This window comes from Macaca thibetana, chromosome 8 (assembly GCF_024542745.1).
Source record: "Macaca thibetana thibetana isolate TM-01 chromosome 8, ASM2454274v1, whole genome shotgun sequence".
In the NCBI taxonomy this organism is placed as follows: Eukaryota; Metazoa; Chordata; class Mammalia; order Primates; family Cercopithecidae; genus Macaca; species Macaca thibetana.
In genome coordinates this window covers 74,092,339-74,117,998 of record NC_065585.1, presented here as the reverse complement: position 1 = coordinate 74,117,998, position 25,660 = coordinate 74,092,339, and the positions used below count along the sequence as shown (strand labels likewise).

The window sequence follows — 25,660 nt, the reverse complement described above, 5'->3', positions numbered from 1 at the left end:
CTTTTGAGAAGTGTCTGTTCATATCCTTTGCCCACTTTTTGATGGGGTTGTTTTTTCTTGTAAATTTGTTTGAGTTATTTGTAGATTCTGGATATTAGCCCTTCATCAGATGGGTAGATTGCAAAACCTTTCTCCCATTCTGTAGGTTGCCTGTTCATCTGATGGTAGTTTCTTTTGCTGTGCAGAAGCTCTTTATTTTAATTAGATCCCATTTGTCTATTTTGGCTTTTGTTGCCATTGCTTTTGGTGTTTTAGTCAGGAAGTCCTTGCCCATGCCTATGTCCTGAATGGTATTGCCTAGGTTTTCTTCTAGGGTTTTTATGGTTTTAGGTCTAACATTTAAGTCATTAATGCATCTTGAATTAATTTTTGTATAAGGTGTAAGGAAGGGATCCAGTTTCAGCTTTCTAAATATGGCTAGCCAGTTTTCTCAGCACCATTTATTAAATAGGGAATCCTTTCCTCATTGCTTGTTTTTGTCAGGTTTGTCAAAGATCAGATGGTTGTAGATGTGTGGTGTTATTTCTGAGGCCTCAGTTGTGTTCCATTGGTCTATATCTCTGTTTTGGTACCAGTACCATGCTGTTTTGGTTACTGTAGTCTTGTAGTATAGTTTGAAGTCAGGTAGCGTGATGCCTCCAGCTTTGTTCTTTTTGCTTAGGATTATCTTGGCAATGCAGGCTCTTTTTTGGTTCCAAATTAAGTTTAGTTTTTTCCAATTCTGTGAAGAAAGTCATTGGTAGCTTGATGGGGATGGCATTGAATCTATAAATTACCTTGTGCAGTATGGCCAATTTCATGATATTGATTCTTCCTAGCCATGAGCATGGAATGTTCTTCCATTTGTTTGTGTCCTCTTTTATTTTATTGAGCAGTGGTTTGTAGTTCTCCTTGAAGAGGTCCTTCACATCCCTTGGAAGTTGGATTCCTAGGTATTTTACTCTCTTTGTAGCAATTGTAAATGGGTGTTCACTCATGATTTGGCTGTGTTTGTCTGTTACTCATGTATAGGAATGCTTGTGATTTTTGCACATTGACTTTGTATCCTGAAACTTTGCTGAAGTTGCTTATCAGCTTAAGGAGATGGGGTTTTCTAAATATACAATCATGTCATCTGCAAACAGGGACAATTTGACTTCCTCTTTTCCTGACTGAATACCCTTTATTTCTTTCTCTTGCCTGATTGCCCTGGCCAGAACTTCCAACACTATGTTGAATAGGAGTGATGAGAGAGGGTATCCTTGTCTTGTGCTGGTTTTCAAAGGGAATGCTTCCAGTTTTTGCCCATTCAATATGATATTGGCTGTGCATTTGTCATAAATAGCTCTTATTATTTTGAGATATGTTCTATCAATACCTAGTTTATTGAGAGTTTTTAGCATGAAGGGCTGTTGAATTTTGTCGAAGGTCTTTTCTGCATCTATTGAGATAATCATGTGGTTTTTGTCTTTGGTTCTGTTTATGTGATGGATTATGTTTATTGATTTGTGTGTGTTGACCCAGCCTTCCATCCCAGGGATGAAGCCATCCTGATCGTGGTGGATATGCTTTTTGATGTGCTGCTGGATTCAGTTTGCCAGTATTTTATTGAGGATTTTCAAATCGATGTTCATCAGGGATATTGGTCTAAAATTCTCTTTTTTTATTGTGTCTCTGCCAGGCTTTGGTATCAGGATGATGCTGGCCTCATAAAATGAGTTAGGGAGGATTTCCTCTTTTTCTATTGATTGGAATAGTTTCAGAAGGAATGGTACCAGCTCCTCTTTGTACCTCTGGTAGAATTAGACTGTGAATCTGTCTGGTCCTGGACTTTTTTTTCGTTGGTAGGCTATTAATTATTGCCTCAATTTCAGAGTCTGCTATTGGTCTATTCAGAGATTCAACTTCTTCCTGGTTAAGTCTTGGGAAGGTGTATGTGTCCAGGAATTTATCCATTTCTCCTAGATTTTCTAGTTTTGTTTTTTTTTTTTTTTTTTTGCATAGAGGTGTTTATAGTGTTCTCTGATGGTAGTTTGTATTTCTGTGGGTTTGGTGGTGATATCCCCTTTATCATTTTTTATTGCATCTCTTTGATTCTTCTTTTCTTCTTTATTAGTCTTGCTAGCGGACTATCAATTTTGTTGATTTTTTCAAAAAACCAGCTCCCGGATTCATTAATTTTTTGAATGGTTTTTTGTGTCACTATCTCTTTCAGTTCTGCTCTGATTTTAGTTATTTCTTGTCCTCTGCTAGCTTTTGAATGTGTTTGCTCTTGCTTCTCTAGTTCTTTTAATTGTGATGTTAGGGTGTCAATTTTAGATCTTTTCTGCTTTCTCTTGTGGGCATTTAGTGCTATAAATTTCCCTCTACACAATGCTTTAAATGTTTCCCAGAGATGCTGGTATGTTGTATCTTTTTTCTCATTGGTTTCAAAGAACATCTTTATTTTGGACTTCATTTCGTTATTTACCCAGTCGTCATTCAGGAGCAAGTTGTTCAGTTTCCATGCAGTTGTGCGATTTTGAGTGAGTTTCTTAATCTTGAGTTCTAATTTGATTGCACTGTGGTCTGAGAGAAAGTTTGTTGTGATTTCTGTTCTTTTACATTTGCTGAGGAGTGCTTTACTTCCAATTATGTTGTCAGTTTTGGAATAAGTGTGATATGGTGCTGAGAAGAATGTATATTCTGTTGATTTGGGGTGGAGAGTTCTGTTGATGTCTATTAGGTCTGCTTGGTGCAGAGCTGAGTTTAAGTCCTGGATATCCTTGTTAACCCTTTGTCTCCTTGATCTGTCTAATATTGACCATGGGGTGTTAAAATCTCCCATTATTAGTGTGTGGGAGTTTAAGTCTCCTTGTAGTTCACTAAGAACTTGCTTTATGAATCTGGGTGCCCCTGTATTTGGTGCATATATATTTAGGATAGTTAGTTCTTCTTGTTGAATTGATCCCTGTACCATTATCTAATGTTCTTCTTTGTCTCTTGGGGAAGTTCTCCCAGATAATATCCTGAAGAGTGTTTTCCAACTTGGTTCCATTCTCCCCATCACTTTCAGGTACACCAGTGAAACACAGATTTGGTCTTTTCACATAGTCCCATATTTCTTGGAGGCTTTGTTCATTTATTTTTATTCTTTTTTCTCTAACCTTGTCTTCTCACTTTATTTCATTAATTTGATCTTCAATCACTGATACCCTTTCTTCCTCTTGATTGAATCGGCCACTGAAGCTTGTGCAAGTGTCACGAAGTTATCTTGCCATGGTTTTCAGCTCCATCAGGTAATTTAAGGTCTTCTCTACACTGTTTATTCTAGTTATCCATTCGTCTAACCTTTTTTCAAGGTTTATATTTTCCTTGCGATGGGTTCGAACATGTTCCTTTAGCTCAGAGAAGTTTGTTATTACCGACTTTCTGAAGCCTACTTCTGTCAACTCATCAAAGTCATTCTCTGTCCAGCTTTGTTCTTTTGCTAGTGAGGAGCTGTGATCCTTTGTAGGAGAATAGGTGCTCTGATTTTTAGAATTTTCAGCTTTTCTGCTCTGGTTTCCCCCCATCTTTGTGGTTTTTACCTACCTTTGGTCTTTGATGTTGGTGACCTACAGATGGGGTTTTGGTGTAGATGTTGTTTTTGTTGCTGTTGATGCTATTCCTTTGTGTTTTTAATTTAGTTTTCCTTGTAAGAGTCAAGTCCCTCAGCTGTAGGTCTTTTGGAGTTTGCTGGGGGTCCACTCCAGATCCTGTTTGCCTGGGTATCAGCAACGGAGGCTGCAGAACAGCATATATTGCAGAACAGCAAATATTGCTGCCTGATCCTTCCTCTGGAAGCTTCATCCCAGAAAGTCACCCGCCTATATGAGGTGTCTGTTGGCCCCTACTGGGAGGTGTCTCCCAGTTAGGCTACATGGACCCACTTGAGGAGGCAGTCTGTCCATTCTCAGAGCTCACATGCCGTGTTGGGAGAACCACTGCTCTCTTCAGAGCTGTCAGAGCTGCAGACGTTTAAGTCTGCAGAAGTTGTCTGCTGCCTTTTGTTCAGTTAAGCCCTGCCCACAGAGGTGGAGTCTAGAGGCAGTAGGTCTTGCTGAGCTGTGGTGGGCTCTGCCCAGTTCGGGCTTCTTGGCTGCTTTGTTTACCTACTCAAGCCTCAGCAATGGCAGATGCCCCTCCCCCAGCCAGGCTGCCGCCTTACAGTTTCATCTCAGACTGCTGCGCTAGCAGTGAGCAAGGTTCCATGGGCATGGGACCCGCTGAGCCAGGCATGAGAGAGAATCTCCTTGTCTGGCAGTTGCTAAGTCCTTGGGAAAATTGCAGTATTTGGGTGGGAGTGTCCCATTTTTCCAGGTACAGTCTGTCATAGCTTCCTTTGGCTAGGAAAGGGAAATCCCCTGACCCCTTGTGCTTCCCATGTGAGGTGATGCCCCACCCTGCTTCAGCTTGCCCTCCGTGGGTTTCACCCACTGTCCAACCATTCCCAGTGAGATGAACCAGGTACCTCAGTTGGAAATGCGGAAATCACCTGTCCTCTACATCAATCACGCTGGGAGCTGCAGACCAGAGCTGTTCCTATTCAGTCATCTTGGAATGGATCCCCCAATATTTCAAATACTGAACGTATATCCCCTAACAAAACACAAGTATTGGCTGGGTGTAGTGGCTTGTGCCTATAATGCTAGCACTTTGGGGGGCTGATGCTGGTGGATTGCTTGAGTCTAGGAGTTCTATTTTTTTTTTTTTTTGAGATGGCGTCTCGCTCTGTCGCCCAGGCTGGAGTGCAGTGGTGCGATCTTGGCTCACTGCAAGCTCTGCCTCCTAGGTTCATGCCATTCTCCTGCCTCAGCCTCCCGAGTAGCTGGGACTACAGGTGCCCGCCACCACGCCCGGCTAATTTTTTGTATTTTTTAAGAAGAGATGGGGTTTCATGGTGTTAGCCAGGATAGTCTTGATCTCCTGACCTCATGATGCCCCCCTGCACCTCCCAAAGTGCTGGGATTACAGGCGTGAGACACTGCGCCCAGTCTCTATTTTTTAAAATAAAAATTAAAGCAAAAGTATCTTCCCAAGCACCCCCAAAAATAGAATAGGAGGGAAAGACTGATAGTAATGAGAGTCTTCCTCCTCCACCATTCCCTGGAAATTGGTGGCAGGTCTCATTTTGATGTGTGTTGCATTGTTATAAGCACAGACTTCGGAGGGGGCACTGATAAACAGCACTAGCAGAAATAAGACTATCTGCCCTTGAATCTTTTCACATGTTCTCCAGGATTCTACTTTCCCTGCTACCAGCCACTTCACCAACTTTTAATTGAAGTGACAATCTGGAGAGACGACTTCAAAATACTCAAAGTCTCGAGAGAAATACACAGAAACGATTAAGGTTGCACAGAGATGACCCAGTCATTCTTTGAGTTGCTGCAGCATAATTGGATTTATTTATTATATATTTTACACAAATTGGAAAGAAGGCAAAGTTATTCAGTAAGGTAACTATATTGGTCCAGAATCTTCCTGTGACAGTCTTCTTCTGGAAACAGGTTTTGCTCACTCCAGCCACAGGGGGTAGCTGGGCTAAATACAGTACCTAATGTTTCCTTGACCACAGGGACTGGTCTAAGGGATGGGAAATAAACCAGTATAAATCACTGAATTCTTCCCCTAGGATTTTTCATCTCGAAGCTAGACAAATCAGTTTTTTCTGCTGGTTATAGAATGGTGAGAATACGAGCCTAGAGGCCAGTTATGGGGGCTCATGACTGTAATCCCAGCACTTTGGGAGACTGAAGCAGGAGGACTGCTTGAGTTCAGTTCAAGACCAGCCTGGGCAACATGGCAAGACTTTATCTCTACAAAAACCAAATACATAAATAAAAATTAGCCAGGCATGGTAGCCTGCACCTGTGGTCCCAGCTACTGGGGCAGTTAAGGTGGGAGGATCACTTAAGCCTGGGAGGTGGAGGTTGCAGTGAGCCATGTTTGTGCCACTGCACTCCAGCCTGGGTGATATAGCAAGATCCCATCTCCCCCCACTAAAAAAAAAAAGTAGTGTGAGCCCAGAGCTCCCATAACCGTGTCCATGTCCTTCATCATGTGAAGAACCCAGTTGAATGTGGGGTCTCCTACCTGCAAAGATAAATAGAGGTGAGAGGTTTGGGGTTGTATTGATGGGAATGTCAACATCTGTTCTTGTTCACAGGCTTGACTTTACTCTACTCTTATTCTTCTCAGGTTGGTTACATGTGCCAACCAACTTCCCCCTTTGCTTAAGCTTGTTGAAATAAGTTTCTGTTACCTGTAACAAAATATATCTTATCTGCTCAGCTCCAGTTCCATACATCTGAGTGCCTACTAGGTATCTCCCTTTGGATGTTTCCTGGTACTTCAAACTTGTATCTGTAGTAAAACGCATCTTTCTTCTCTTCTGTACTCTACCTGTCCCGTTTCTTCTAGTCTCTCAATCTGGTTACCAACATCTACCCAGCTGCCCAAGCCAGAAATCTATAGCTCTTCTAGACTTCTCTCTGTCTACCTGATCCCCCATCTCTCAATAACTAATAGGTTTCTAAGTGCTATTCCTCTTCTTTAATATTTATCCTATATCTTATCCCCCATTCTAGAATCCTTGATACCCCTTCTGTTTTTTTCCTTCCCCCACGATACTGAAAACATCAAATCTTAGAATGCTTACGCTCCCCACTGCCTCTGTTCAATGGGGTCCCTGTCCCCTTCTGATAAAACTTCTGGTCCCTGATGATTGGTCCAGAGCAGTCAGCATAAAGGCTGGTCAGTAACATATAAGAAAGTGTGGCAAGAAAATTCTCTCAAACAGAGAACAAATACACCAATCAGATCGTTTTCTATGAGGAGATCAGTACCTGAGACATGAAGAGGGCTACACAGTTGCCAAACAGAGGCTGAAGATATGCAGAGAGAAGGCAGAGGTGACAACAAGCAGGCTTTGGAAACTCTTGAATAAACAGAACATGAGTAAGCAAAAACTTCCAGGTGCTCTGAACGGAAGGTAAAGTGATTGTCTGAAGTACTGGAAATGAATAGAGGAATGAAATCACCAGAATAGAAGAGGACCAACTCTTGCTGTGAGGATACAACAAAATAATACTAGAACTGCTCCAGAACCTGAAATGCTTTCCAATTCCTAAAGTATACATATCTCAACCTGTATGAAACATGGCTGGATAACAATACGTTGCTTCCTGTGTGATTTCTGTGTTCCCATGAGATTCTTGTTATCCCTATGGCCTCAACACACAATAACATAAATTCTAGTTGTATAAATTAGTTCCCCAACCAAATGATGCTCTGCCATATCTATGTGCATACATGATTTCCTCCAATTGGAACAATTCTCCCATCTACCATACAAAAACCCCTAACTTTGCCTACCATGTACCCATCTTTTAAGACTGAGCTCAAGGTCCTCTAAGCAGCTTTCTATAACTCAGCCAGGTAAGCTCCTCTTCCTTTACTCTAGCACATGGTAATTGTATGTCTTCATAAATAAAATATGAGCTTCTTTTGTTTACCTTTGTATCCCCGGGCCTGGCCCAGTACCCAGGACAAAGCAGACATTTAATGAATGCCATTGTTTTGGTTAAAGCTCTCAGTTGCTAGACTCTTTCAATAAACAATAAATGTACTAGCCTTCCATTATCACCCCTCTTCCAATATATCTAATTACAGTCTGCAGTATCTGAAGTGGGCCATGGTACTATAAAAAGACAATGATTCCATGGCTTTTACGTAAGATTTCCTCAGCTCAGAATGCCCTTCTCATCCCTGTTCCCCAACTTCTTCCAAGAATAGAGGTAGGAAGTCCAGAATTAATTGCACTGGTTCAGGCAAGAGAGGATGATGGCCTGGACTAAGGAGTATTGGTGGGGTAAGAGGTAGTGATACATTCTGGAGGTGGAATAGGCATTAAGTACTTGGTGAAGATTTGGTTATAAGAGGAGGAAGAGAAGCATATCAAAAACAAATCCTGGAGTTTGAGACCAGCCTGGCCAACATAGTAAAACCGTGTTTCTACTAAAAATACAAAAATTAGCTGGGGCTATAATCCTAGTTATTCAGGAGGCTGAGGCAGGAGAATCGCTTGAATCCAGGAGGCAGAGGTTGCAGTGAGCCAAAATCGCACCACTGCACTCTAGCCTGGGCAACACGGTGAGATTCTGTTGCGCAAAAAAAAAAAAAAAAAAAAAAAAAAAAAAAGAATAAATCCTTTGGCCTCAGCCTTGGCTGCACTGTTGGCTTCCCTGGTTTTGAGGCTCTTGGACTTGGATTGAGCCATGCTACCAGCTTCTCTTTTTCCCCAGCTTGCAGGTAGCCTATTGTGGGATTTTGTCTTGTAACTGCGTAAGCCGATTCTCCCTAATAAAACTCCCTTTTAGATATACATTTGTATTATCGGTTCTGCTCCTCTGGAGAACCCTAACATAGTATCATTCAGTGATATTAAGTACATTGACAGTGTTTTGCAATCACCGCTACCACCTATCACCAGAACTCTTTTCATCTACCCAAACTGCAAAACTTCTTATATGAAACACTAACTTCCCATTTCCCCTTCCTCCTAGTCCCTGGTATCCACCATTCTTCTTTCTGTCTATGAATTTGACCACTCTAGGCACCTCCTATAAGTACTATTGTATAGTGTTTATCTTTTTGTGACAGGCTAGTATCACTTAGCATAATGTCTTCAAGGTTCATCCATGTTGTAGCACATGTCAGAATTTCCCTCCTTTGTAAGAAGAAATACATTCCGCTATATGTGTATAGCATATTTTATTTATCCAGTCGTCCTTCAACAGACATTTAGGTTGCTTCCACCTTTTGGCTATTGTGAATAAAGTTGCTGTGAACATGGATGTACAAATGTCTGTTCAAGTCCCTGCTTTTAATTTTTTGGGTATATAGTCAGAAGAGAAATTGCTGACCATATGGTAATTCTAAAGGTTTTTTTGAGGAAGTACCATACTGTTTTCCATAGTGGCTACACGATTTTATGTTCCTATCAGCAATGCACAAGGATTCCTCCACATTCTTGCCAACACTTGTTATTTATTTATTTATTTTAATTTAAAATTTTTAATAACAGCTATCCTAATGGGCCTGAAGTGGTATCTCAGGGTTTTAACATTTATCTAATGATGAGTGATGATGAATATCTTTTCATGTGTTATGGGCCACTTGTATATCTTTTGTGGAGAAATGTCTATTCAAGTTCTTTGCCTATTTTTCAATTAGGATGATTTTGTTTTTGAGTTTATAGTTATTCTGTAATAAGAACCAGTTCTAGGAATACGGGTCTAGGTCTTCAAAGCATGAGAATAAGTGTATTAGAATGGCATGAAAATTCTAGGGACCTTGGGAAAAGAGGCAGAAAGAGATGAAGCTGCCAAAGAAAACTAAAAAAATGTTAAGTCTGGCTGGGTGTGGTAGCTCATGCCTATCATCCCAGCACTCTGGAAGGTTGAGGCAGGAGGAATGCTTGAGCCAGTTCAAGACTAACCTAGGCAACATAGTGAGATTCTATCTGTATAAAAAATAAAAACATTAGCCAGGTGTGGTGCTGTGTGCCTGTAGTCCCAGCTATTCAGGAGGCTGAGGTGGGAGGATTGCTTGAGCCTGGGAGGTAGAGACTGCAGTGAGCTGAGATTGCACAATTGCACTCCAGCCTAGGTGACAGAGAGACTGTCTCAAAAACAAACAAAAAACTTTTTAAAGTCTCACTCTTTAGAGAAGAGTAAACAAAATGCACTCAGAATTCCGGGCATATTTTAGTATTGTAGTTTGAGAACTGTATAAGTAAGCACTGGTGGACTGCCTTGTGAACCTAACCACTATATAGGAACACTACTTATATAAAAATATAAAAAATGCCCTATGTTATAATCCTTTAATTTAAATGTAAACTTTTGGTAAATAATTCATGTATAAGCTGATGACTATTTACATACTAAAATTTAAACTTGGGAAGTATGTTGGTAGCATTAATGGATTACAGAAATAATTACTCATTATATAATACTTTAAATTAGGAATTTAATATTTTTCAATCACCAAAAATTCATTTGCATGAATCATTTGTGGTATACCAGAATAAGAAAATACACATGATACAGAGTTATGGAACCAATAGATAGTCATGATATAGTTGATAGAAACATCAAGACAAAGCAATTATGTACAGATAGAGACAAGGGTTGAGAAAAGAGTAAGGGTGCATAGAAATCTGTGCTGTTAAATAAAGTAGCTATAGAAAACAGTATTACTGATCACTAATAATAGATAACTGACCACCAAAAATAACATCAAGTTTAAATTGGATAAATTTTATTATTTTTAAAGTAACCATTTTATTGAATCTATTGAAAACTGATAAACTATTAGATTTTGAATTTTTGGTAAAACGTTATAAAACCAAGGTTAGAGAAATAACCTATCATATGGTTGTATAGTGTAATTCATATATTTTAGCATAAATATAACATTATTTTAAAGCATATCTAGGGTTATTTTCAATGTTTTATACTTTTATACTCTCTATAAAATAACCTATAGTTAAGAAAACATACCATTCTCTCAAAGCAAAATAAAACAAAGCTTTCTTTAATCTGAAACTAAAGATGAGCTTTCCATTTCTTGTCAGGATCTGTGCTGCTAACTGTAGAAAGAAAATCAGAGAGTAAAAATTTAACAATAGATAAGTAAATGCACTGGATTTTAAGTTACCTTGTGGCTAGAAAAACTACTCATTCTTAAAATAATTTTGTTGCTCAATATAAAGTTGGGTATTTTTGGTACATGTAAAAACATTGCTAAGGCTTCCACATCAAATTCAAGCTTAGAATTCTGGCTTTTAAGGATTACATTTCTATAAATTATTAGTTTGACAAACTAACACTAGAAAATAATTACATAATTACTGCTTTAACATCTCTGAGTTTACTACCTTTACCACTGTTTAAAACCTTTGGCTGTTCCCAAATCTACCACATGTAAAATTCTTCGTGGTTTTTGGGTCTGGGAGAATAGAAGTTATCTTCCTACTACATGTCTTTGATTGCCATTCTGGTGAGTAAGGATTGGAATTCCAACTGAGATTCTAATTCCCATGGGAGCCTTTGGTTCCAACTTGTGGTCAACTGGCCCTGTGCTACTGACCTTCCTAGCGCCTGTCTCTCTCCAATTTAAAGTGATATTCATGGGAGAACTCTGATGGGTATTATTTTTCCTCGAAGGAAACTAAGGCATCTGTAAAAATATTTTAAATGCTGGTAACAGAAGAAAATTTGGAAGCATACTCACATATTTTTCCTTCTTTTTCTAGTTTTTTCAAATGAAGCAAGAGATTACGTTTAGCCATTTCATGTAAATTCTCAGGAGTATTCTAAAAGAAAAATGAAGGTGAAAAAAATTCCTTCTTTTTAAAAAAAGAACAGTTAATTTTTTTGAAAGCTTTGAAGAAAAGCAAAATGTAACAAAAGTTTATCTTAAACACATTTTTAACTTAACATTTTTCACAATTTCACTTTGTATACATCTTGTTTTATATTCTATCTATACTCCTATAGATAGAATAGGTTGTAAGTGCCATAAAGACAGTAGCAGTATCTGTTCTTTTTTTTTGAGACAGAGTTTCACTCTTGTTGCCCAGGCTGGAGTACAATGGCGCGATCTCAGCTCACTGCAACCTCCGCCTCCCAGGTTCAAACTATTCTCGTGCCTCAGCCTCCCGAGTAGCTAGGATTACAGGCGTGTGCCAGCATGCCTGGCTAATTTTTGTATTTTTAGTAGAGATAGGGTTTCACCACATTGGCCAGGCTTGTCTCGAACTCCTGACCTCGGGTGATCCACCCGCCTTGGCCTCCTAAAGTGCTGGGATCACAGGCGTGAGCCACCATGCCCGGCCCAGCAGCAGTATCTGTTTTGTTCATTACTGAATATTCAGTGTTTAGCATAATAATACATAGCAGAAACACATTAATATTTTATGAATGAATAAATGTAAAAATTATTCTTAGAATGTTTTCATGATGCTACAGACAGTTGGCCCTATAATTTATTTATTAGGTTACACGGTAATATCTTTGTATATTTAATTTAAATTTAATTTTTAGAAAAAAGTTTTTGGGGTGGGCGCAGTGACTCACACCTGTAATCCCAGCACTTTAGGAGGCCAAGGCAGGCGGATCACCTGAGGCCGGGAGTTCAAGACCAGCCTGACCAACACCGAGAAACCCTGTCTCTACTAAAAATACAAAATTAGCCAGGTGTGATGGCACATGCCTGTAATCCCAGCTACTCAGGAGGCTGAGGCAGGAGAATTGCTTCAACCCGGGAGGCGGAGGTTGCAGTGAGCTGAGATGGCACCATTGCACTCCAGCCTGGGCAACAAGAGAGAAACTCTGTCTCAAAAAAAAAAGTTTTTGAGATACAGTCATGCACTGTCACCAAGGTTGGTGTGCAACGGTATGATGTCGGCTCACTGCAGCCTTTACTTCCCAGGCTCATGTGATCCTCCCATCTCAGCCATCCGAGCAGCTGGGATCACAGGCATGTGCCACCACGCCCGGCTCATTTAAAAAATTTTTTGTAGAGTTGAGGTCTCACTATGTTGCCCAAGCTTGTCATGAACTCCTGGGCTGAAGCAACCCTTCCACTTAGCCTCCCAAAACGCTGGGATTACAGGGGTGAGCCACTATGCCTGGCCACAAAAGCTTACATTTTTAACCTCTAAGCTATGCTACCTAGACAGCAGACATCTAATAAACATTTGCTGAAAAACTGAATTATACTGAATGCTATATAGTGCTGTCAATACAGTGATATTCTCAGAGGCCACTGAGGTGTAAGGCTCTTTCCCTACATACTACTTTACTCATGTTCTTTGATTTTTTTTTTTCCTTTTTCTCCATTGTTTGGCATTGCTACTACTTCTCACTGCTTTGCTACTACTTCTCACTGTTACCATCCCAATATTTGTGTCTAGCAGGTCACCCCGCCTTTCTTGGTGCAGGCTAGCACACGAGATAATCAAGATGGCTAGAATAATCCAAAAATTATTACAAAATGTAATCATCAGGCTCTTGGTAGTTCCTCCTAAATAGGCAGTTTCTCCTACAATAGTCAAGTATATAAAGTTCAATGATGGCTCAAAATGGCTATCTTTGTTCTCTAAGGCCAGTTTTTGTTTAATTTTAGCGCTGTAGAAAGTTTAGGCTGCTGGTCTCACATCTAGAAAAGTGGCATAACTTCTGATCTGGGATATGATAAGTTTACCATTTCTATAGTCTACTAAATAGATAATTCTGATAAATCTGTGACTACATACAAATAAGAAAACTGAAAATTACCTTGTAAATAATTTTTACAAGCTCCATTACTGTAAATGATTTCTCAAAGTTCTCACGAAATAATGTAAGAATTTGCTGCTCTCGGATATTTCTGTGAGAAATGTATTCTTGAATTTTAGCTTCAGCATTATGAATTACTGGGCCATGTCCTGAATTAAAATAATTATGAGTTACTTCAGCCAGATAAAAAAATACTAAGTACAACAGAAGCTAACTCACTCTATGAACTATTTGGAAAGCTATACAGGTGAAAGAGATTTAAAAATTATGTACAATGCCCCCCAATTAGAAAATTATAGCAAATACAATCTATAGAAAATATTGTGTACATTAAAAATAGGAATAAAAATTTAACAATAAAATATAGCAATAAAAATAGCAACTACAATAATAACAATAGGTAATGTTTATGGAGTGCTCACTATGTGCTAGGCACTGCCCTAAATGATTAACATACATTATTCTTACAAGAATCCCATGAAGTAGGTACAATTATTATACCTTTCTTATGGCAGAAACTGAGGCATACGGAGGGTAAATAATCTGTCCACAGTTACATAGCTAAGAAGGGGTAGAGTTAGGATTCTGACGGGATCTCTTAACCACTCTGTGCTCTTGACCATTAGGCTAAGCTTATAAAATACTGCAAAAGGAGAATGTAAAAAGCAGTTTCATGTACATGACCAAGCTCTATTAAAAATTCACAAGACCCACAGTAGAACTTTAAGAATCCTATGTATACGCTTATGTATGTCAGAAATTTTGACAACCCAGATTAAGTTATACTATAATTTACCTCCCTTTTAAGACAGTACATATTAATATTATATATTATACAAGTCTGGAAGAATGATGTTCTTGAATATTTGAGAACAAAATATTCAGAAGCAGGCTAACCTGTTATGGGATCTGGTTAGACACAGACCTATCATTTATTTGCTGTGTGGCTAATAAATGAGGAATTATCTGAATCTCTCCAAGCTGTTTCTTCTGATGTGTGGTGAGGAAACCACTACCTACTTTACAGGGTTTTGGTGAGGATGACAACTGTAAAGGCCCTTGCACAAAACCTGATGGCTAGAAGGCTTTAATATTATGGTAGCTATGGCTACAGAGCATAATTTACATATAAACAACTGCTGTGCTAGTAAGCCACTTCACTGGATTAATTAAAGCACTCTAGAATCTTTACTAGGCAGCCTCTCATTAGCTTAGCCTGAATGTGAATTCACCGAACGTCTGCCCTCTTCTCTTTAAAAATAGCTGTCTTTAGCAAAAACAAAGCAAAACAAACAAAACCCCCAAGGCTATCAGCCTGCAATCCTTTAACGTCATCATATTAATCTAAATGCCTAGCTCTACTGTATGTTTTTTATTTCCCCAGCAGTAGGAACTCATCACAGAGTATAAATGTGTTGAAGATACTGGATGGATGGATCTTTCAATGGGTTAGGAGCAAGTTAGAAGAACTTAGAAAATTAAGTGGCCTAGTCCCTTTTTCCTTTTGGGCCTTTTTGTTGGGTCCTTTCTTAGCTTTTTTTTTTTTTTTTTTTGAGAAGGAGTCTCACTCTGTTGCGTGATCTCTGCTCACTGCAACCTCCGCCTCCCATGTTCAAGTGATTTTCCTCCCTCAGCCTCTTGAGAAGCTGGGATTACAGGTGCCCGCCACAATGCCTGGCTAATTTTTGTATTTTTAGTAGGTCTGGGGTTTCACCATGTTGGCCTGGCTGGTCTTGAACTCCTGACCTCAGGTGATCTGCCTGCCTTGGCCTCCCAAAGTGCTGGGATTACAGGCATGAGCCACTGCGCCTGGCCATTTCTTAGCTCTTAAGATGAAGGAGAGATTGATATTGTAGAACAGTCCAGTGAGATCTGAGATACTAATATGTTTCTCTTTCTGGAGAATGGAAATAAGGATTACCATTTTATAGTTGATATAGAAGCTATTGGTATTTCAATATTGTAAATTAAAAAAACTAAAGCTCAGAGGTCAAACATTACCCAAAGTTACACAGCTAAAATGTGGTACAAATACAAATCAAGTTAACAAAAATGACAGTGGCTTATGGAATGAAAATATTTTCCCATTTCAATGTAAGCTTATTTCTTTGCACAGTTCTATTAATAACTGTATGTTGAAAAATAACCCTCATATCTTTATCAAAAGTTATTAATATGGCTCTCGGCCTTCTCTTTAACTGCACAGCTAGAGAGGACTTAGGGGTGTATTTTTTTCCTTTTTTTTTTTTTTTTGAGACAGAGTCTCACTCTGTTGCCCAGGCTGGAGTGCAATGGCGGATCTTGGCTCATTGCAACCTCCACCTCCCAGGTTCAAGCAATTATCCTGCCTTAGCCTCCTGAGTAGCTGGTATTATAGGTGCCTGCCACTATGCCCGGGTAATTTTTTTATTATTAGTAGAGACAGGGTTTCAACATGTTGGCCAGGCTGGTCTCGAACTCCTGAACTCGGGTGATCTGCCCACCTAGGCTTCCCAAAGAGGGGTATATTTTAAAGAAGTAGTTTATATGTTTTTTTTTTTTTTTTTTCCCGAGACAGAGTCTTGCTTTTGTCACCCAGGCTGGCACACAGCGGTGCGATCTCGGCTGACTGCAACTTCCATCTCCCACATTCAAGCGATTCTCCTGTCTCGGCCTCCCAAGTAGCTGGGATTACAGGCGTGTGCCACCACGCTCAGCTAATTTTTGTATTTTCAGTGGAGACGGGGTTTCACCATGTTGGCCAGGCTGGTCTCGAACTCCTGACCTCATGATCTGCCCGCCTTGGCCTCCCAAGTGCTGGGATTACAGGTGTGAGCCACCGAGCCTGGCCTTATATGTTATCTCTTCAAGGCCAAATACATACAGAGACAAGCCAAAATGAACCTTCCTCATCATCTGACACAAATGGTTTGCTAGGTTTGAAAAACTATCCACTTTGGCATGCCTGTAAACCCAGCACTTTGGGAGGTTGAGGTGGGAAGACTGCTTGAGGTCAGGAGTTTGAGAACAGCCTGGAAAACACAGCAAGACCTTGTCTCTATTTAAAAATACAAAAAAATTAAAAAATTACCCACCTGGATATATAATATCAGCTTTAATTTTCAATAACTCTTTTAAAGAGTTCATATAATCATAGAGGTCTTCAAATATCGTTGTTCCTTCCCCTAGGATGCAGTCTCCAGAAAAGATAGCGTTTTCTTCCTCTAAGAGTAGAGCCATATGATCATCAGTGTGGCCAGGTGTATATAGAACTCTGGTTGAAAGAAGAAATAAGGAATAATAACAATTATGAACTCAGGCTTAGAAGAAATTCTGAGAAGTAAATTATTCTCTATCCTTATCTTTAGACACAAATAAACAGATGAGTTAAAAAGCATCTTTTTTTTTCTTGTACCCACTGAAAATTATCATTAGAAAATGCTCTCCTTCAACTAAACAAAGATTCTCACTCTGAAGTAAAATTTAATACTTTTCCCACCCTTTTTTTTCTTCTTTTTTTTTTTGAGACAGGGTCTCACTCTGTTACCCAGGCTGCAGTTCAGGGGCACAATCACAGGTCACTGCAGGCTCAATCTTCCAGGCTTAAGTGATCCTCCCACCTCAGCCTCCTGAGTAGCTGGAACCACAGGTGCGGGCCATCAAGCCTGGCTAATTTATTTTTATTTTTTGTAGAGACAGGAGCTCACAAAATTGACAGGCTGGTCTTGAACTCTTAGACTCAAGCAATCCTACCACCTCGGCCTCCCAAAGTGCTGGAATTATAGGCATGAGCCACCTCGTCTGGCCTCCTACCTTTTTTATTTTATAAGTAATAAGCACTGATTATAACAAATTTGGAAAAGAGAAAAGGAAAGTATTTAAAAGAAATGAACATCAACAACCATTTCTATTCCTCAGAGGGAGTGCTTTTATTATTATAGAATATATATTTATTTTCTATGCATATTTATATTTTAAAAACAAAACTGTGATATTGTTTTAATACCTGATTTTTGAATTCTTAACTTACTATATTGTATTTTCCTACATCACTATATGTTTACATCATTTTCTACACACACACACACACATATATGTTTGTTTATTTTTGAGATAGGTCAAGGTCCTGCTATGTTTTCCAAGCTGTTCTCACCCAGGCTGAAGTATGGTGGCGTGATCCTGGCTCACTGCAGCCCTGACCTCCTGGGCTCAAGCAATTCTCCCACTTCAGCCTCCTGAGTCGTTGGGAGCACAGGTATATGCCACCATGCTTGGCTAATTTATTTTTATTTTTTGTAAAGACAAGGTCTGTCTATGTTGCCTAGGCTGGCATCAGTATATACTTTTCAAAGACAAGTATTTAAGTGCTTAGCACAGTAGGTGGCACAAAGTTGCATGCTTAATAAATGGTAAAAAATTTATTTAAATTTTTTTTTAAAATAAAAAATTTATTTTAAAGCTTAAACTTTCTTAACAGGCAGCAGGTGGTCAGAAAAAGACTCTTTAATCTATTTTTTTGCTAATTAAAAATTTTAAGAACAGAGTTTTTTTTTTTATAAATTTTACCCTACATAAGAAATTTATATGCTTTTGTTTCCTTTTTCCTTTCCTCCAATTTTCAGTTTTTGTTGACAAAACTGATTATAATACTTTTAAAGTATGACAGGTATTTTATTTCAAAATTTCTTATTTACATTTATATTGTTTTGTAACTATGCCAACAAGAAACCAGATAAACAAAAAGCTGAGTTCAAATAATCTGTTCTGCGAAGCACCCCCTGACTTCTCAGCAATATACAGACTTAATTCTCTGTACTGGTCACCGTTGCCTCTACATTATTATTCTACTTTGAATTATATACTATTCTGTAGGCTTCAGATTATTTTGTTTACTATTCTACCTCACAAGATTATGAGTTCCAGAAGGGCAGGACTCTCATCTCATTTTCATTTTTATATACCCAGTACTTGGCACTCAGTAGTAGCTAATTTTAGTAATAGATTGCTTTCCATGTGCCAGGCACTGTCTTCAGGGATTTACACATATTACACATTTAATCCTTACACTACTTTGGGTTAGGCATTATTAACCTCTCTATTTTACATTTTACATAAATAAATCACAGCAAATAGTAATAAATGTCTAAAGGAATATAGTTTCAATTATATTTTATTTAGTTTAAGAGGATAATTACCTGTCTATTCTAGTCAGTATTGAGTTATTATGTGCTTGGAATATATATCTATTTCTCTATCTGTATATATAATTTTTTGTTTTTATTTTTTTGAGACAGAGTCTCACTCTGTCACCCAGACTGGAGTGCAGTGGTGCAATCTTGGCTCACTGCAACCTCTGCCTCTCAGGTTCAAGCAATTCTTCTGCCTCAGCCTCCCAAGTAGCTGGGACTACAGGTGCTCACCACCATGCCTGGCTAATTTTTGTATTTTCAGTAGAGATGGGGTTTCACCATGTTGGCCAGGGTGGTCTCAAACACCTCACTGACCTCAAGTGATCTGCCCGCCTTGGCCTCCCAAAGTGCTGGGATTACAGGCATGAGCCACTGTACGCAGCCATGCTTGGAATGTACTTAATAAATCTTCACAATAACAGAATATTTTGTGGGAACAGGGTAAATGTGATGACATATAGATGAGTGATAAGTGACTTATCAGACAGGAGAAAATGGAAGCCTAAATAAGCAGCGGGGAAAGCTGAGAACCAATCAGATTTGCACTGCAGAATTCCTCAAAGTCTAAGGATTTGGGAAATCTGGAAGTGGAGGGTGAAGTGGAAGGAAGGTGGCTGAAATAAGAAGTCTATTGAAAGTCTTTTTAACAAACATTCAGATCCTCAGAGTCTCTTCCCACTTTGAGTTGAGAAGTGCCCCAATCTCACTAAGGGAAACGCTGGAGGTTTAATCTTTGAAGAGGGTAAAACAAGGCACAGATGGAGGAAGAGACAATATACTAAAAAAAAAGGAAGATTACAAGAATATATGTAGATTCCTATGCCTTCTTTCCACACTCAGCTTCTATAATTCTGGCAGCCAGGCCTTTACCCTACATGAAGATTAGAAGAGTCTTTTTCTAAGTTATTTTACCAACTCAGGAAGAAAGACTCTACGATACCAATGATGGAAGGTTCCCAACTGAAGAGCTCATCCAGATTATCCTACAGTGAGGCTTAAAGCCTACAGAAGACTCCCCCTCACATTCTCAGAGCTCCCAAATAGCTCTGTAGTTTCCATCAGAACACAATTAGTAAACATCAGAAGATAATCAGGATTACTAGTCATCTAAGGAAAGTCATGTTGAAGACAGTGAATAAAAACGAACAAGCAAACAAAGCAGTTATGAAGAAAATTTCCAAAAGAACCAAACCCCATAGAATATAATATCCTCAGCAAAAAGAGAAGAAATTGCAACTATGAAACAAGAATAGGGTAGTATAAAAGGAACATTTCGGAAACAAAAAGGGTTCCTGAAAATTACAAATCTGAGAACAGAAATAAAAACATGTAGTAAGGTTAGGTGATAAAGTTAACAAAAATCTCCCAGAAAGTATAGTAAAAAGGCAAAAAGATGAAAAATGAGAGAGAAAAAAATAGAGTAGTACAGGAGTTCTAACAAAATAATAGGAATTTTAGTAAATGAAACAGCACACAAGAGATGACAGAAAATATGCACCTCAAGAAAAGTTTTGGAACTGAAGGACATGTTTCCAGACTGAAAAGGCCTATCACGGATTGACAAATACTCTGCTTTGACTAAAACTATAGTCAACTCCTCTGAGTTTTTTCTGATGATGGGACTCAGAACACACCACCGCCAAAATATGGCACCTTTGCATGCTGAGTATTTTAAGATGAAGGAATCACTGTGAAATTTCAGGATACAGTGGACAAGAAGGAAAAAAGCAAAAGCCAGGGACCAAAAAAGTTAGCAACAGAAGGGCTTTAGCTTTCTCTATTGCAATATTGAAACCAGAAGGAAATGAAACCTTGCAGACAATACTGAGAAGGAAAAAGACTTTCAACTTAGAATCTATACTCATAAATACCTTAAATCAAGTTAGATGAAAAAAGACTACTTTTAGACATCTAAGGTCTCAAAAATTCACCATTTCTCAGGAAGCCATTGGAGGTGGGTTCCTCTAAAACAGAGGGGATTTTAAGAAAGTTATGGGCACTGGAGAGAGGCAAAGTTCCAGAAGCCCCAGGTGAGAGTGCAGAGAATTCTGAGATGACACCAGCACCAGGCCTGGAGGAAAACAAGCCGAGACAGGAGCAAGTTATTAGCTGGGAGGCTTAAAGGGAAGGTTCTTTCAGAAGATGAAATTGAGAGAATCCATGATACATTTAAACACCCTAAGGGAAGATTTATATACTCAGAGTTAAATTAGTGATAAATACACAGAAAACTATCCAAAATAACAAAGCAAAAACAATGACTAATTGCAGGAAAGCAGGAAAAGTAAGCATAGTTTACTACACAGTTCAGCTGTAAACTGTCTACAGTCGTAACAACATCAACACCGAATGCTGATCTAACCAGCATTATGACAGGTTAGAGGACAGGAATGGTGTTCAAAAGTGGGAGAAGAGGAAAACCCAATTCTAATTTTTTCATAGTGGAAAGTTAATAAATATCTCAAATTGAAAAATAAGATGTAGCAAAGAATCAAATAGTCCTCTAAGATTTGTAACTGTTACTCCCCCACTGTATAATTTCTTTCTCCCTAGATGCAACTACTTTCACCTCTTAGCTAATCATTTATGTCATTTTTCTGTATGTTCCTATACAACAAAACCATACCATTAAAGGTAATTATGTGTGTCTCTCTTCCTTGAGACCTTGATGAGCCTAGTCATGATATGTAAATGTTTTCAAGTTTGGATTTTAGATTCTAGAAGCCACACTAATAAGTAAACCTTTTGAAACATGTTTTTTAAAAAATTGTATTATTATTTTTAAGAGATGAGGTCTCACTCTGTCACCTAGTCTAGAGTGCAGTGGAGTGATCATGGCTCACTGCAGCCTTGAACTCCTGGCATCAAGGGATCCTCTGGGATTACAGGTGTGAGCCACCATGTAAACCTGTCTTTTTACAAAACGATCTGATTATAGTTTAATTTAGAATACAAAACTCGTTTAGGCCAACCTTATATTAAAAAATAATCTATAAAAAGTAGTATACAGAAAAAAGTATAAAGCTATTTGTGTTAAGCTTAACTCACAGGACCACATTATTAATTAAAGCTCTAGTAAAAAGATGTGTGACTGTCATTAGAGCTAAAGGTTCAGTATTTTCACAGGATAATTCTACCAAACATTTAGAGGTCAGATAATTTCACTACTATGTACTTAAACTCTCCTGAAGCATAGAAAAAGGCCAGGTACGGTAGCTCACACCTGTAATCCCAGCACTTTGGGAGGCTGAGGCCTGAGGTCAGGAGTTTGAGATCAACCTAGCCAACATGGCAAAACCCCGCCTCTACTAAAAATACAAAAAGTAGCTGGGCGTGGTGGCAGATGCCTGTAATCCCAGCTACTCACGAGGCTGAGGTAGGAGAATTGCTTGAACCCAGGAGGTGGAGGTTGCAGTGAGCCAACATCGCACCACTGCACTCCAGCCTGGGTGACAAAGTGAGACTCCATCTCGAAAAAAAAAAGAAACAGATAAAGCCCCAAACTGACAAAGGTACAAAAAGAAAAATACTACCCAATTTTATTAATATTCTAAAAATAATAACCAAAATATTAACAAAGAGAATCCAAAAGCACATTTAAAGATCATGACCAAATAAGGTTTATTGAAAAATGCAAGAATGCTCCAATATTATAAGATGCCTGAAAATCATAGTAAAGATATGGAGGAAACTAATAAGTTCATCTCCCTAGACAGTGAAAAGACATTTGATAAAATTCAACTCTTAAATAAAAGTATTTAAGAGAACTGAAATGACTATAACTTAGGGAAGTTTCTCCTTTGCCATAAATATAAAAATCAACCAAATCCTTAATATTAAATACTGAAACTGTAAAGTCTTTAAAAAAATCGAATAATATAATAGATATAAGGTATAAGATATTAGATACTAATGGGAGCAATTATTTTTGAAAGGCCAGTGTCTGACATTAAGAACTATTATGCTTTTATAGTTTCCAAGGGTATATTTCATATATTGCAAACAATTACTATATTATAGTTGATCCAATGGCAAGGTATTAAAGAGCTGTTAGAAATCATCTCTTTTGTCTGGTTAAACCTGTTGCAAGCTGTTAATAGAAGTATCCAATGTTATATGAAAATAATTCCAAGGGGTGTATTTCCAGCCAACTATATAAATATGTGTCTGTGTGTGGGGATGTGTCATATCTTGTGGACAATCTTATGAACACATAGAATGCATTAACAAACAGAACCCCAATCTTTCTCTTTTTAATCTACAAAAACTCACTTGGAGAACCACTCTTCATCTGAAAACTGTCTTGCTTGCAATGCCTCCTTCATTATCAGCCCTCCCTGACCCCCTAACACACCAGAACTTAATTGTTTTCTGTGCTATAAACAGAACACAAGCACCAGGGTTTCTTAAATTGGGGAATCAGTAATCTCAATTCTCCAGTCACCTGGGTGGCTGCTGTAATTTGCATAAACCTGTTAAAATTCACTTCACACAGGCAGGAGGAGAAAAGGAAATGACATCAGAGATGCTTTGCTAAAGGTCCCAGGAACTGCAGCTGTGGCCTTCCTATTTAGCAGGTAGAAAATTTATCTAGTTTTGTTACTTCTGTGATAGAGTGGACTTTGTAAGGATGACTCTCTTAGAGAATTCGGGACAGTAATCAAAAACTGTCAGATTGACTTTTCTTCAAGAAATTTAACTTAGCTTGCTAGTTTACATCCAGAATCAAATTCCTATGAAAAACCTTTCTAGTTTTCTGCTTTTTACTGCAAGGGTTCTTGGTGGATATTATCTCTGTCCCTACTACATTTTATTTTATTTTTTCAAAGTTGGCAAGTAGGCAAGATCAACTGGCCAATGAATACATGAGGACTGAGGCAGATTTTAACCTTCTACTTATGCAACTTTCGCTGAACAAAACTCTTAAGTGCTGTTATTTATGTAGAGTTGAACTCTGTCTAATGTCTTTTCACCAGCTAACTTAACAGAGGTTTTGCTTAAAATATTACATGTTAATATTGAAAACAATTGGGCTTTTCTGACTTCATAAAAGTGAAAATTGAAAACCACGGTCATCAGGAAATTAAATGCTTTATCCAGGCTTTAGCATAATGATAATTTATATTTTGAGAAAAGATTATTTACAACTAGTCATCTTTAAAATGTGTCTGTTTTTGATTCTTTTTGTCGGTTTTCCCCTTAAATCTTTACATAGATTCCCATCAGAGTACAGTAAAACAGAAATTAAATAGAATTCATATAATATTTGAAATCTTTGGCATCAATTCACTCCAGGAATCCAAGACAGTACTCAACTGAAGGGGAAGCAAGCATAAGGGAGATTTCTGGGACACTGATACTGTTCTGTTTCTTCATCTGAATGCTGCTTACGGGCCTTGTTGAATTTCTGAAAATGCATTACTTTGTACATTTATGCTATGTGATCTTTCCTGTTTATATATTATACTTTGATAAGAAGTTTTTAAAAAAATGTCCTGTTCCACCTGGATGGCAGTTAACATCCAACAGCGGCATATGTTTAATCTGGAAAATTAGGTACAGCTCTAAGGAATACCCATGATTCTATGATAACTGTGATAAACCAGTACTGTGATTTCCAAATCTTTGAGACAGAAGAGTCAATAAACCATCTCTACCCCTTTCATTAACTTGGCCTAGGGCTGGAGTGCTTTGGAGGAAATTTCAGTACTATCAAGAATACTTTTTGAGAAGCAGTAATATAATGTTTGTTTTCCTTTGATGTCATGGGCAAATTATATAACATGCTATTATATTTTCTTTTTTTTTGGAGACAGAGTCTCGCTCTGTCACCAGGCTGGAGTGTAGTGGCACTATCTCAGTTCATTGCAACCTCTGCCCTCACAGGCTCAAACAATCCTCTCACCTCAGCCTCCCAAGTAGCTGGGACCATAGGCACACACCACCATGCCTGGCTATTTTTTTTGTATTTTTGGTAGAGATGGGGTTTTGCCATGTTACCCAGGCTAGTCTCGAACCGCTTGCCTTGGCCTCCCAAAGTACCGGGATTACAGGTGTGAGAAAACACACTTGGCTATATTTTCAATAACAGCATTGTAAGGAAACTGCCCAGAAACTAGCAGGTTTCTAAACTACATTTTGAAAACCACAGCAAGTAGAAAAAAGGGGGCACCAGTTTAAAAGAGGACATGGACATCTACTACTTCATTTTCTCTTACTCATCTTTGCATCTATTTGCCTCTTTAAAGATACTAACTATATGTAAGATAAATATTCAGTGCCTTCTGTGTGCTAGAGGCGAGGATGTGAGGATGAACCTGGTATCTGCCTGTATCAGAGAATGGCTATCTAGTTACTAAACACATTTCCTCTATTTTGCTGGGCATACAGTTAAAGTATATTTTCCAGACTCCCTACAGTTAGGGGTGGCTTATGACTGAATTGACAGCCAATGCAACAGAAGACTTGGTCCATGAAAACCTCCCATGCAATATCCCTTCCATGCTTTTCTACCTGCTGGATTGATTAAGCTGCGCATGGCAACCTTGAAAAAAAAGTCTTGAGGAGGGTAGAATCACAAGATGGAAGGAGCATAAATCATTACTTGCAGAGGGCCACTGGCTAACTGGTAACCTTTTTGGGACTTTATGGGACCAAGAAATAAATTTGTTTCCTATTTGAGCCGTTAAACATTTCTGAGTTGTTTTGCTATCGCAACTGACATTAACTAATATTGTGAACTTAAGGAGCTGATTCCTTTTTAAGGAGACACTTACCCTCCTCCACAAAACCATAATACAACTTGATAAATGCTATTATAGGATAACATTTATACAAAAGCGGAATAAGAGCAGTTAATTTTGCCCAGAAAGCATTTTTGATATAAGTAACATGTGAACTGGGCTCTGAAGAAAAGATAAAAATTTACCAGGGAGACAAGTAGTGGAAAGGGGTGATGTAAACAAAGGCATAAACAGGCATAATATGCCCAGGAGTATTTGTATATTGGCTAAGTGTTTTTGTGAGGGGAGTGGGAACTAAGACCAGAAAAGTGGCCTGGGGTCAGACTGCGGTATGGTAAAGAGAACAAACATTATCTTGTATGCAGCGAGAGTCACTAAAAGTTTCAAGTAGCACAATGTA

The 25,660-nt window shown here is 38.5% G+C and overlaps 1 protein-coding gene across 3 annotated transcripts in view; it reads right to left on the bottom strand.

Moving 5' to 3' along the window:
- Positions 1–5,385: 5,385 nt before the first annotated feature.
- Positions 5,386–25,660, bottom strand: part of LACTB2 (lactamase beta 2) — a 35,219-nt gene continuing 14,944 nt past the window's right edge. Inside the window, exons 4-9 of one of the 3 annotated variants that reach the window (XR_007728316.1) lie at positions 16,424–16,602; positions 13,350–13,498; positions 11,302–11,383; positions 10,569–10,657; positions 6,662–7,015; positions 5,386–6,096 (exon numbers count right to left, since the gene is read on the bottom strand). Coding sequence is in view for 2 of the 3 variants with exons in the window: in XM_050801914.1 (XP_050657871.1) it covers positions 10,614–10,657; positions 11,302–11,383; positions 13,350–13,498; positions 16,424–16,602 (454 nt within the window). In the remaining variant the exon portion in view is untranslated. Of the gene's footprint in view, positions 6,097–6,661; positions 7,016–10,304; positions 10,658–11,301; positions 11,384–13,349; positions 13,499–16,423; positions 16,603–25,660 lie in introns of those variants that run through there. The other 2 variants (XM_050801914.1, XM_050801913.1) reach the window with 2 other exon arrangements.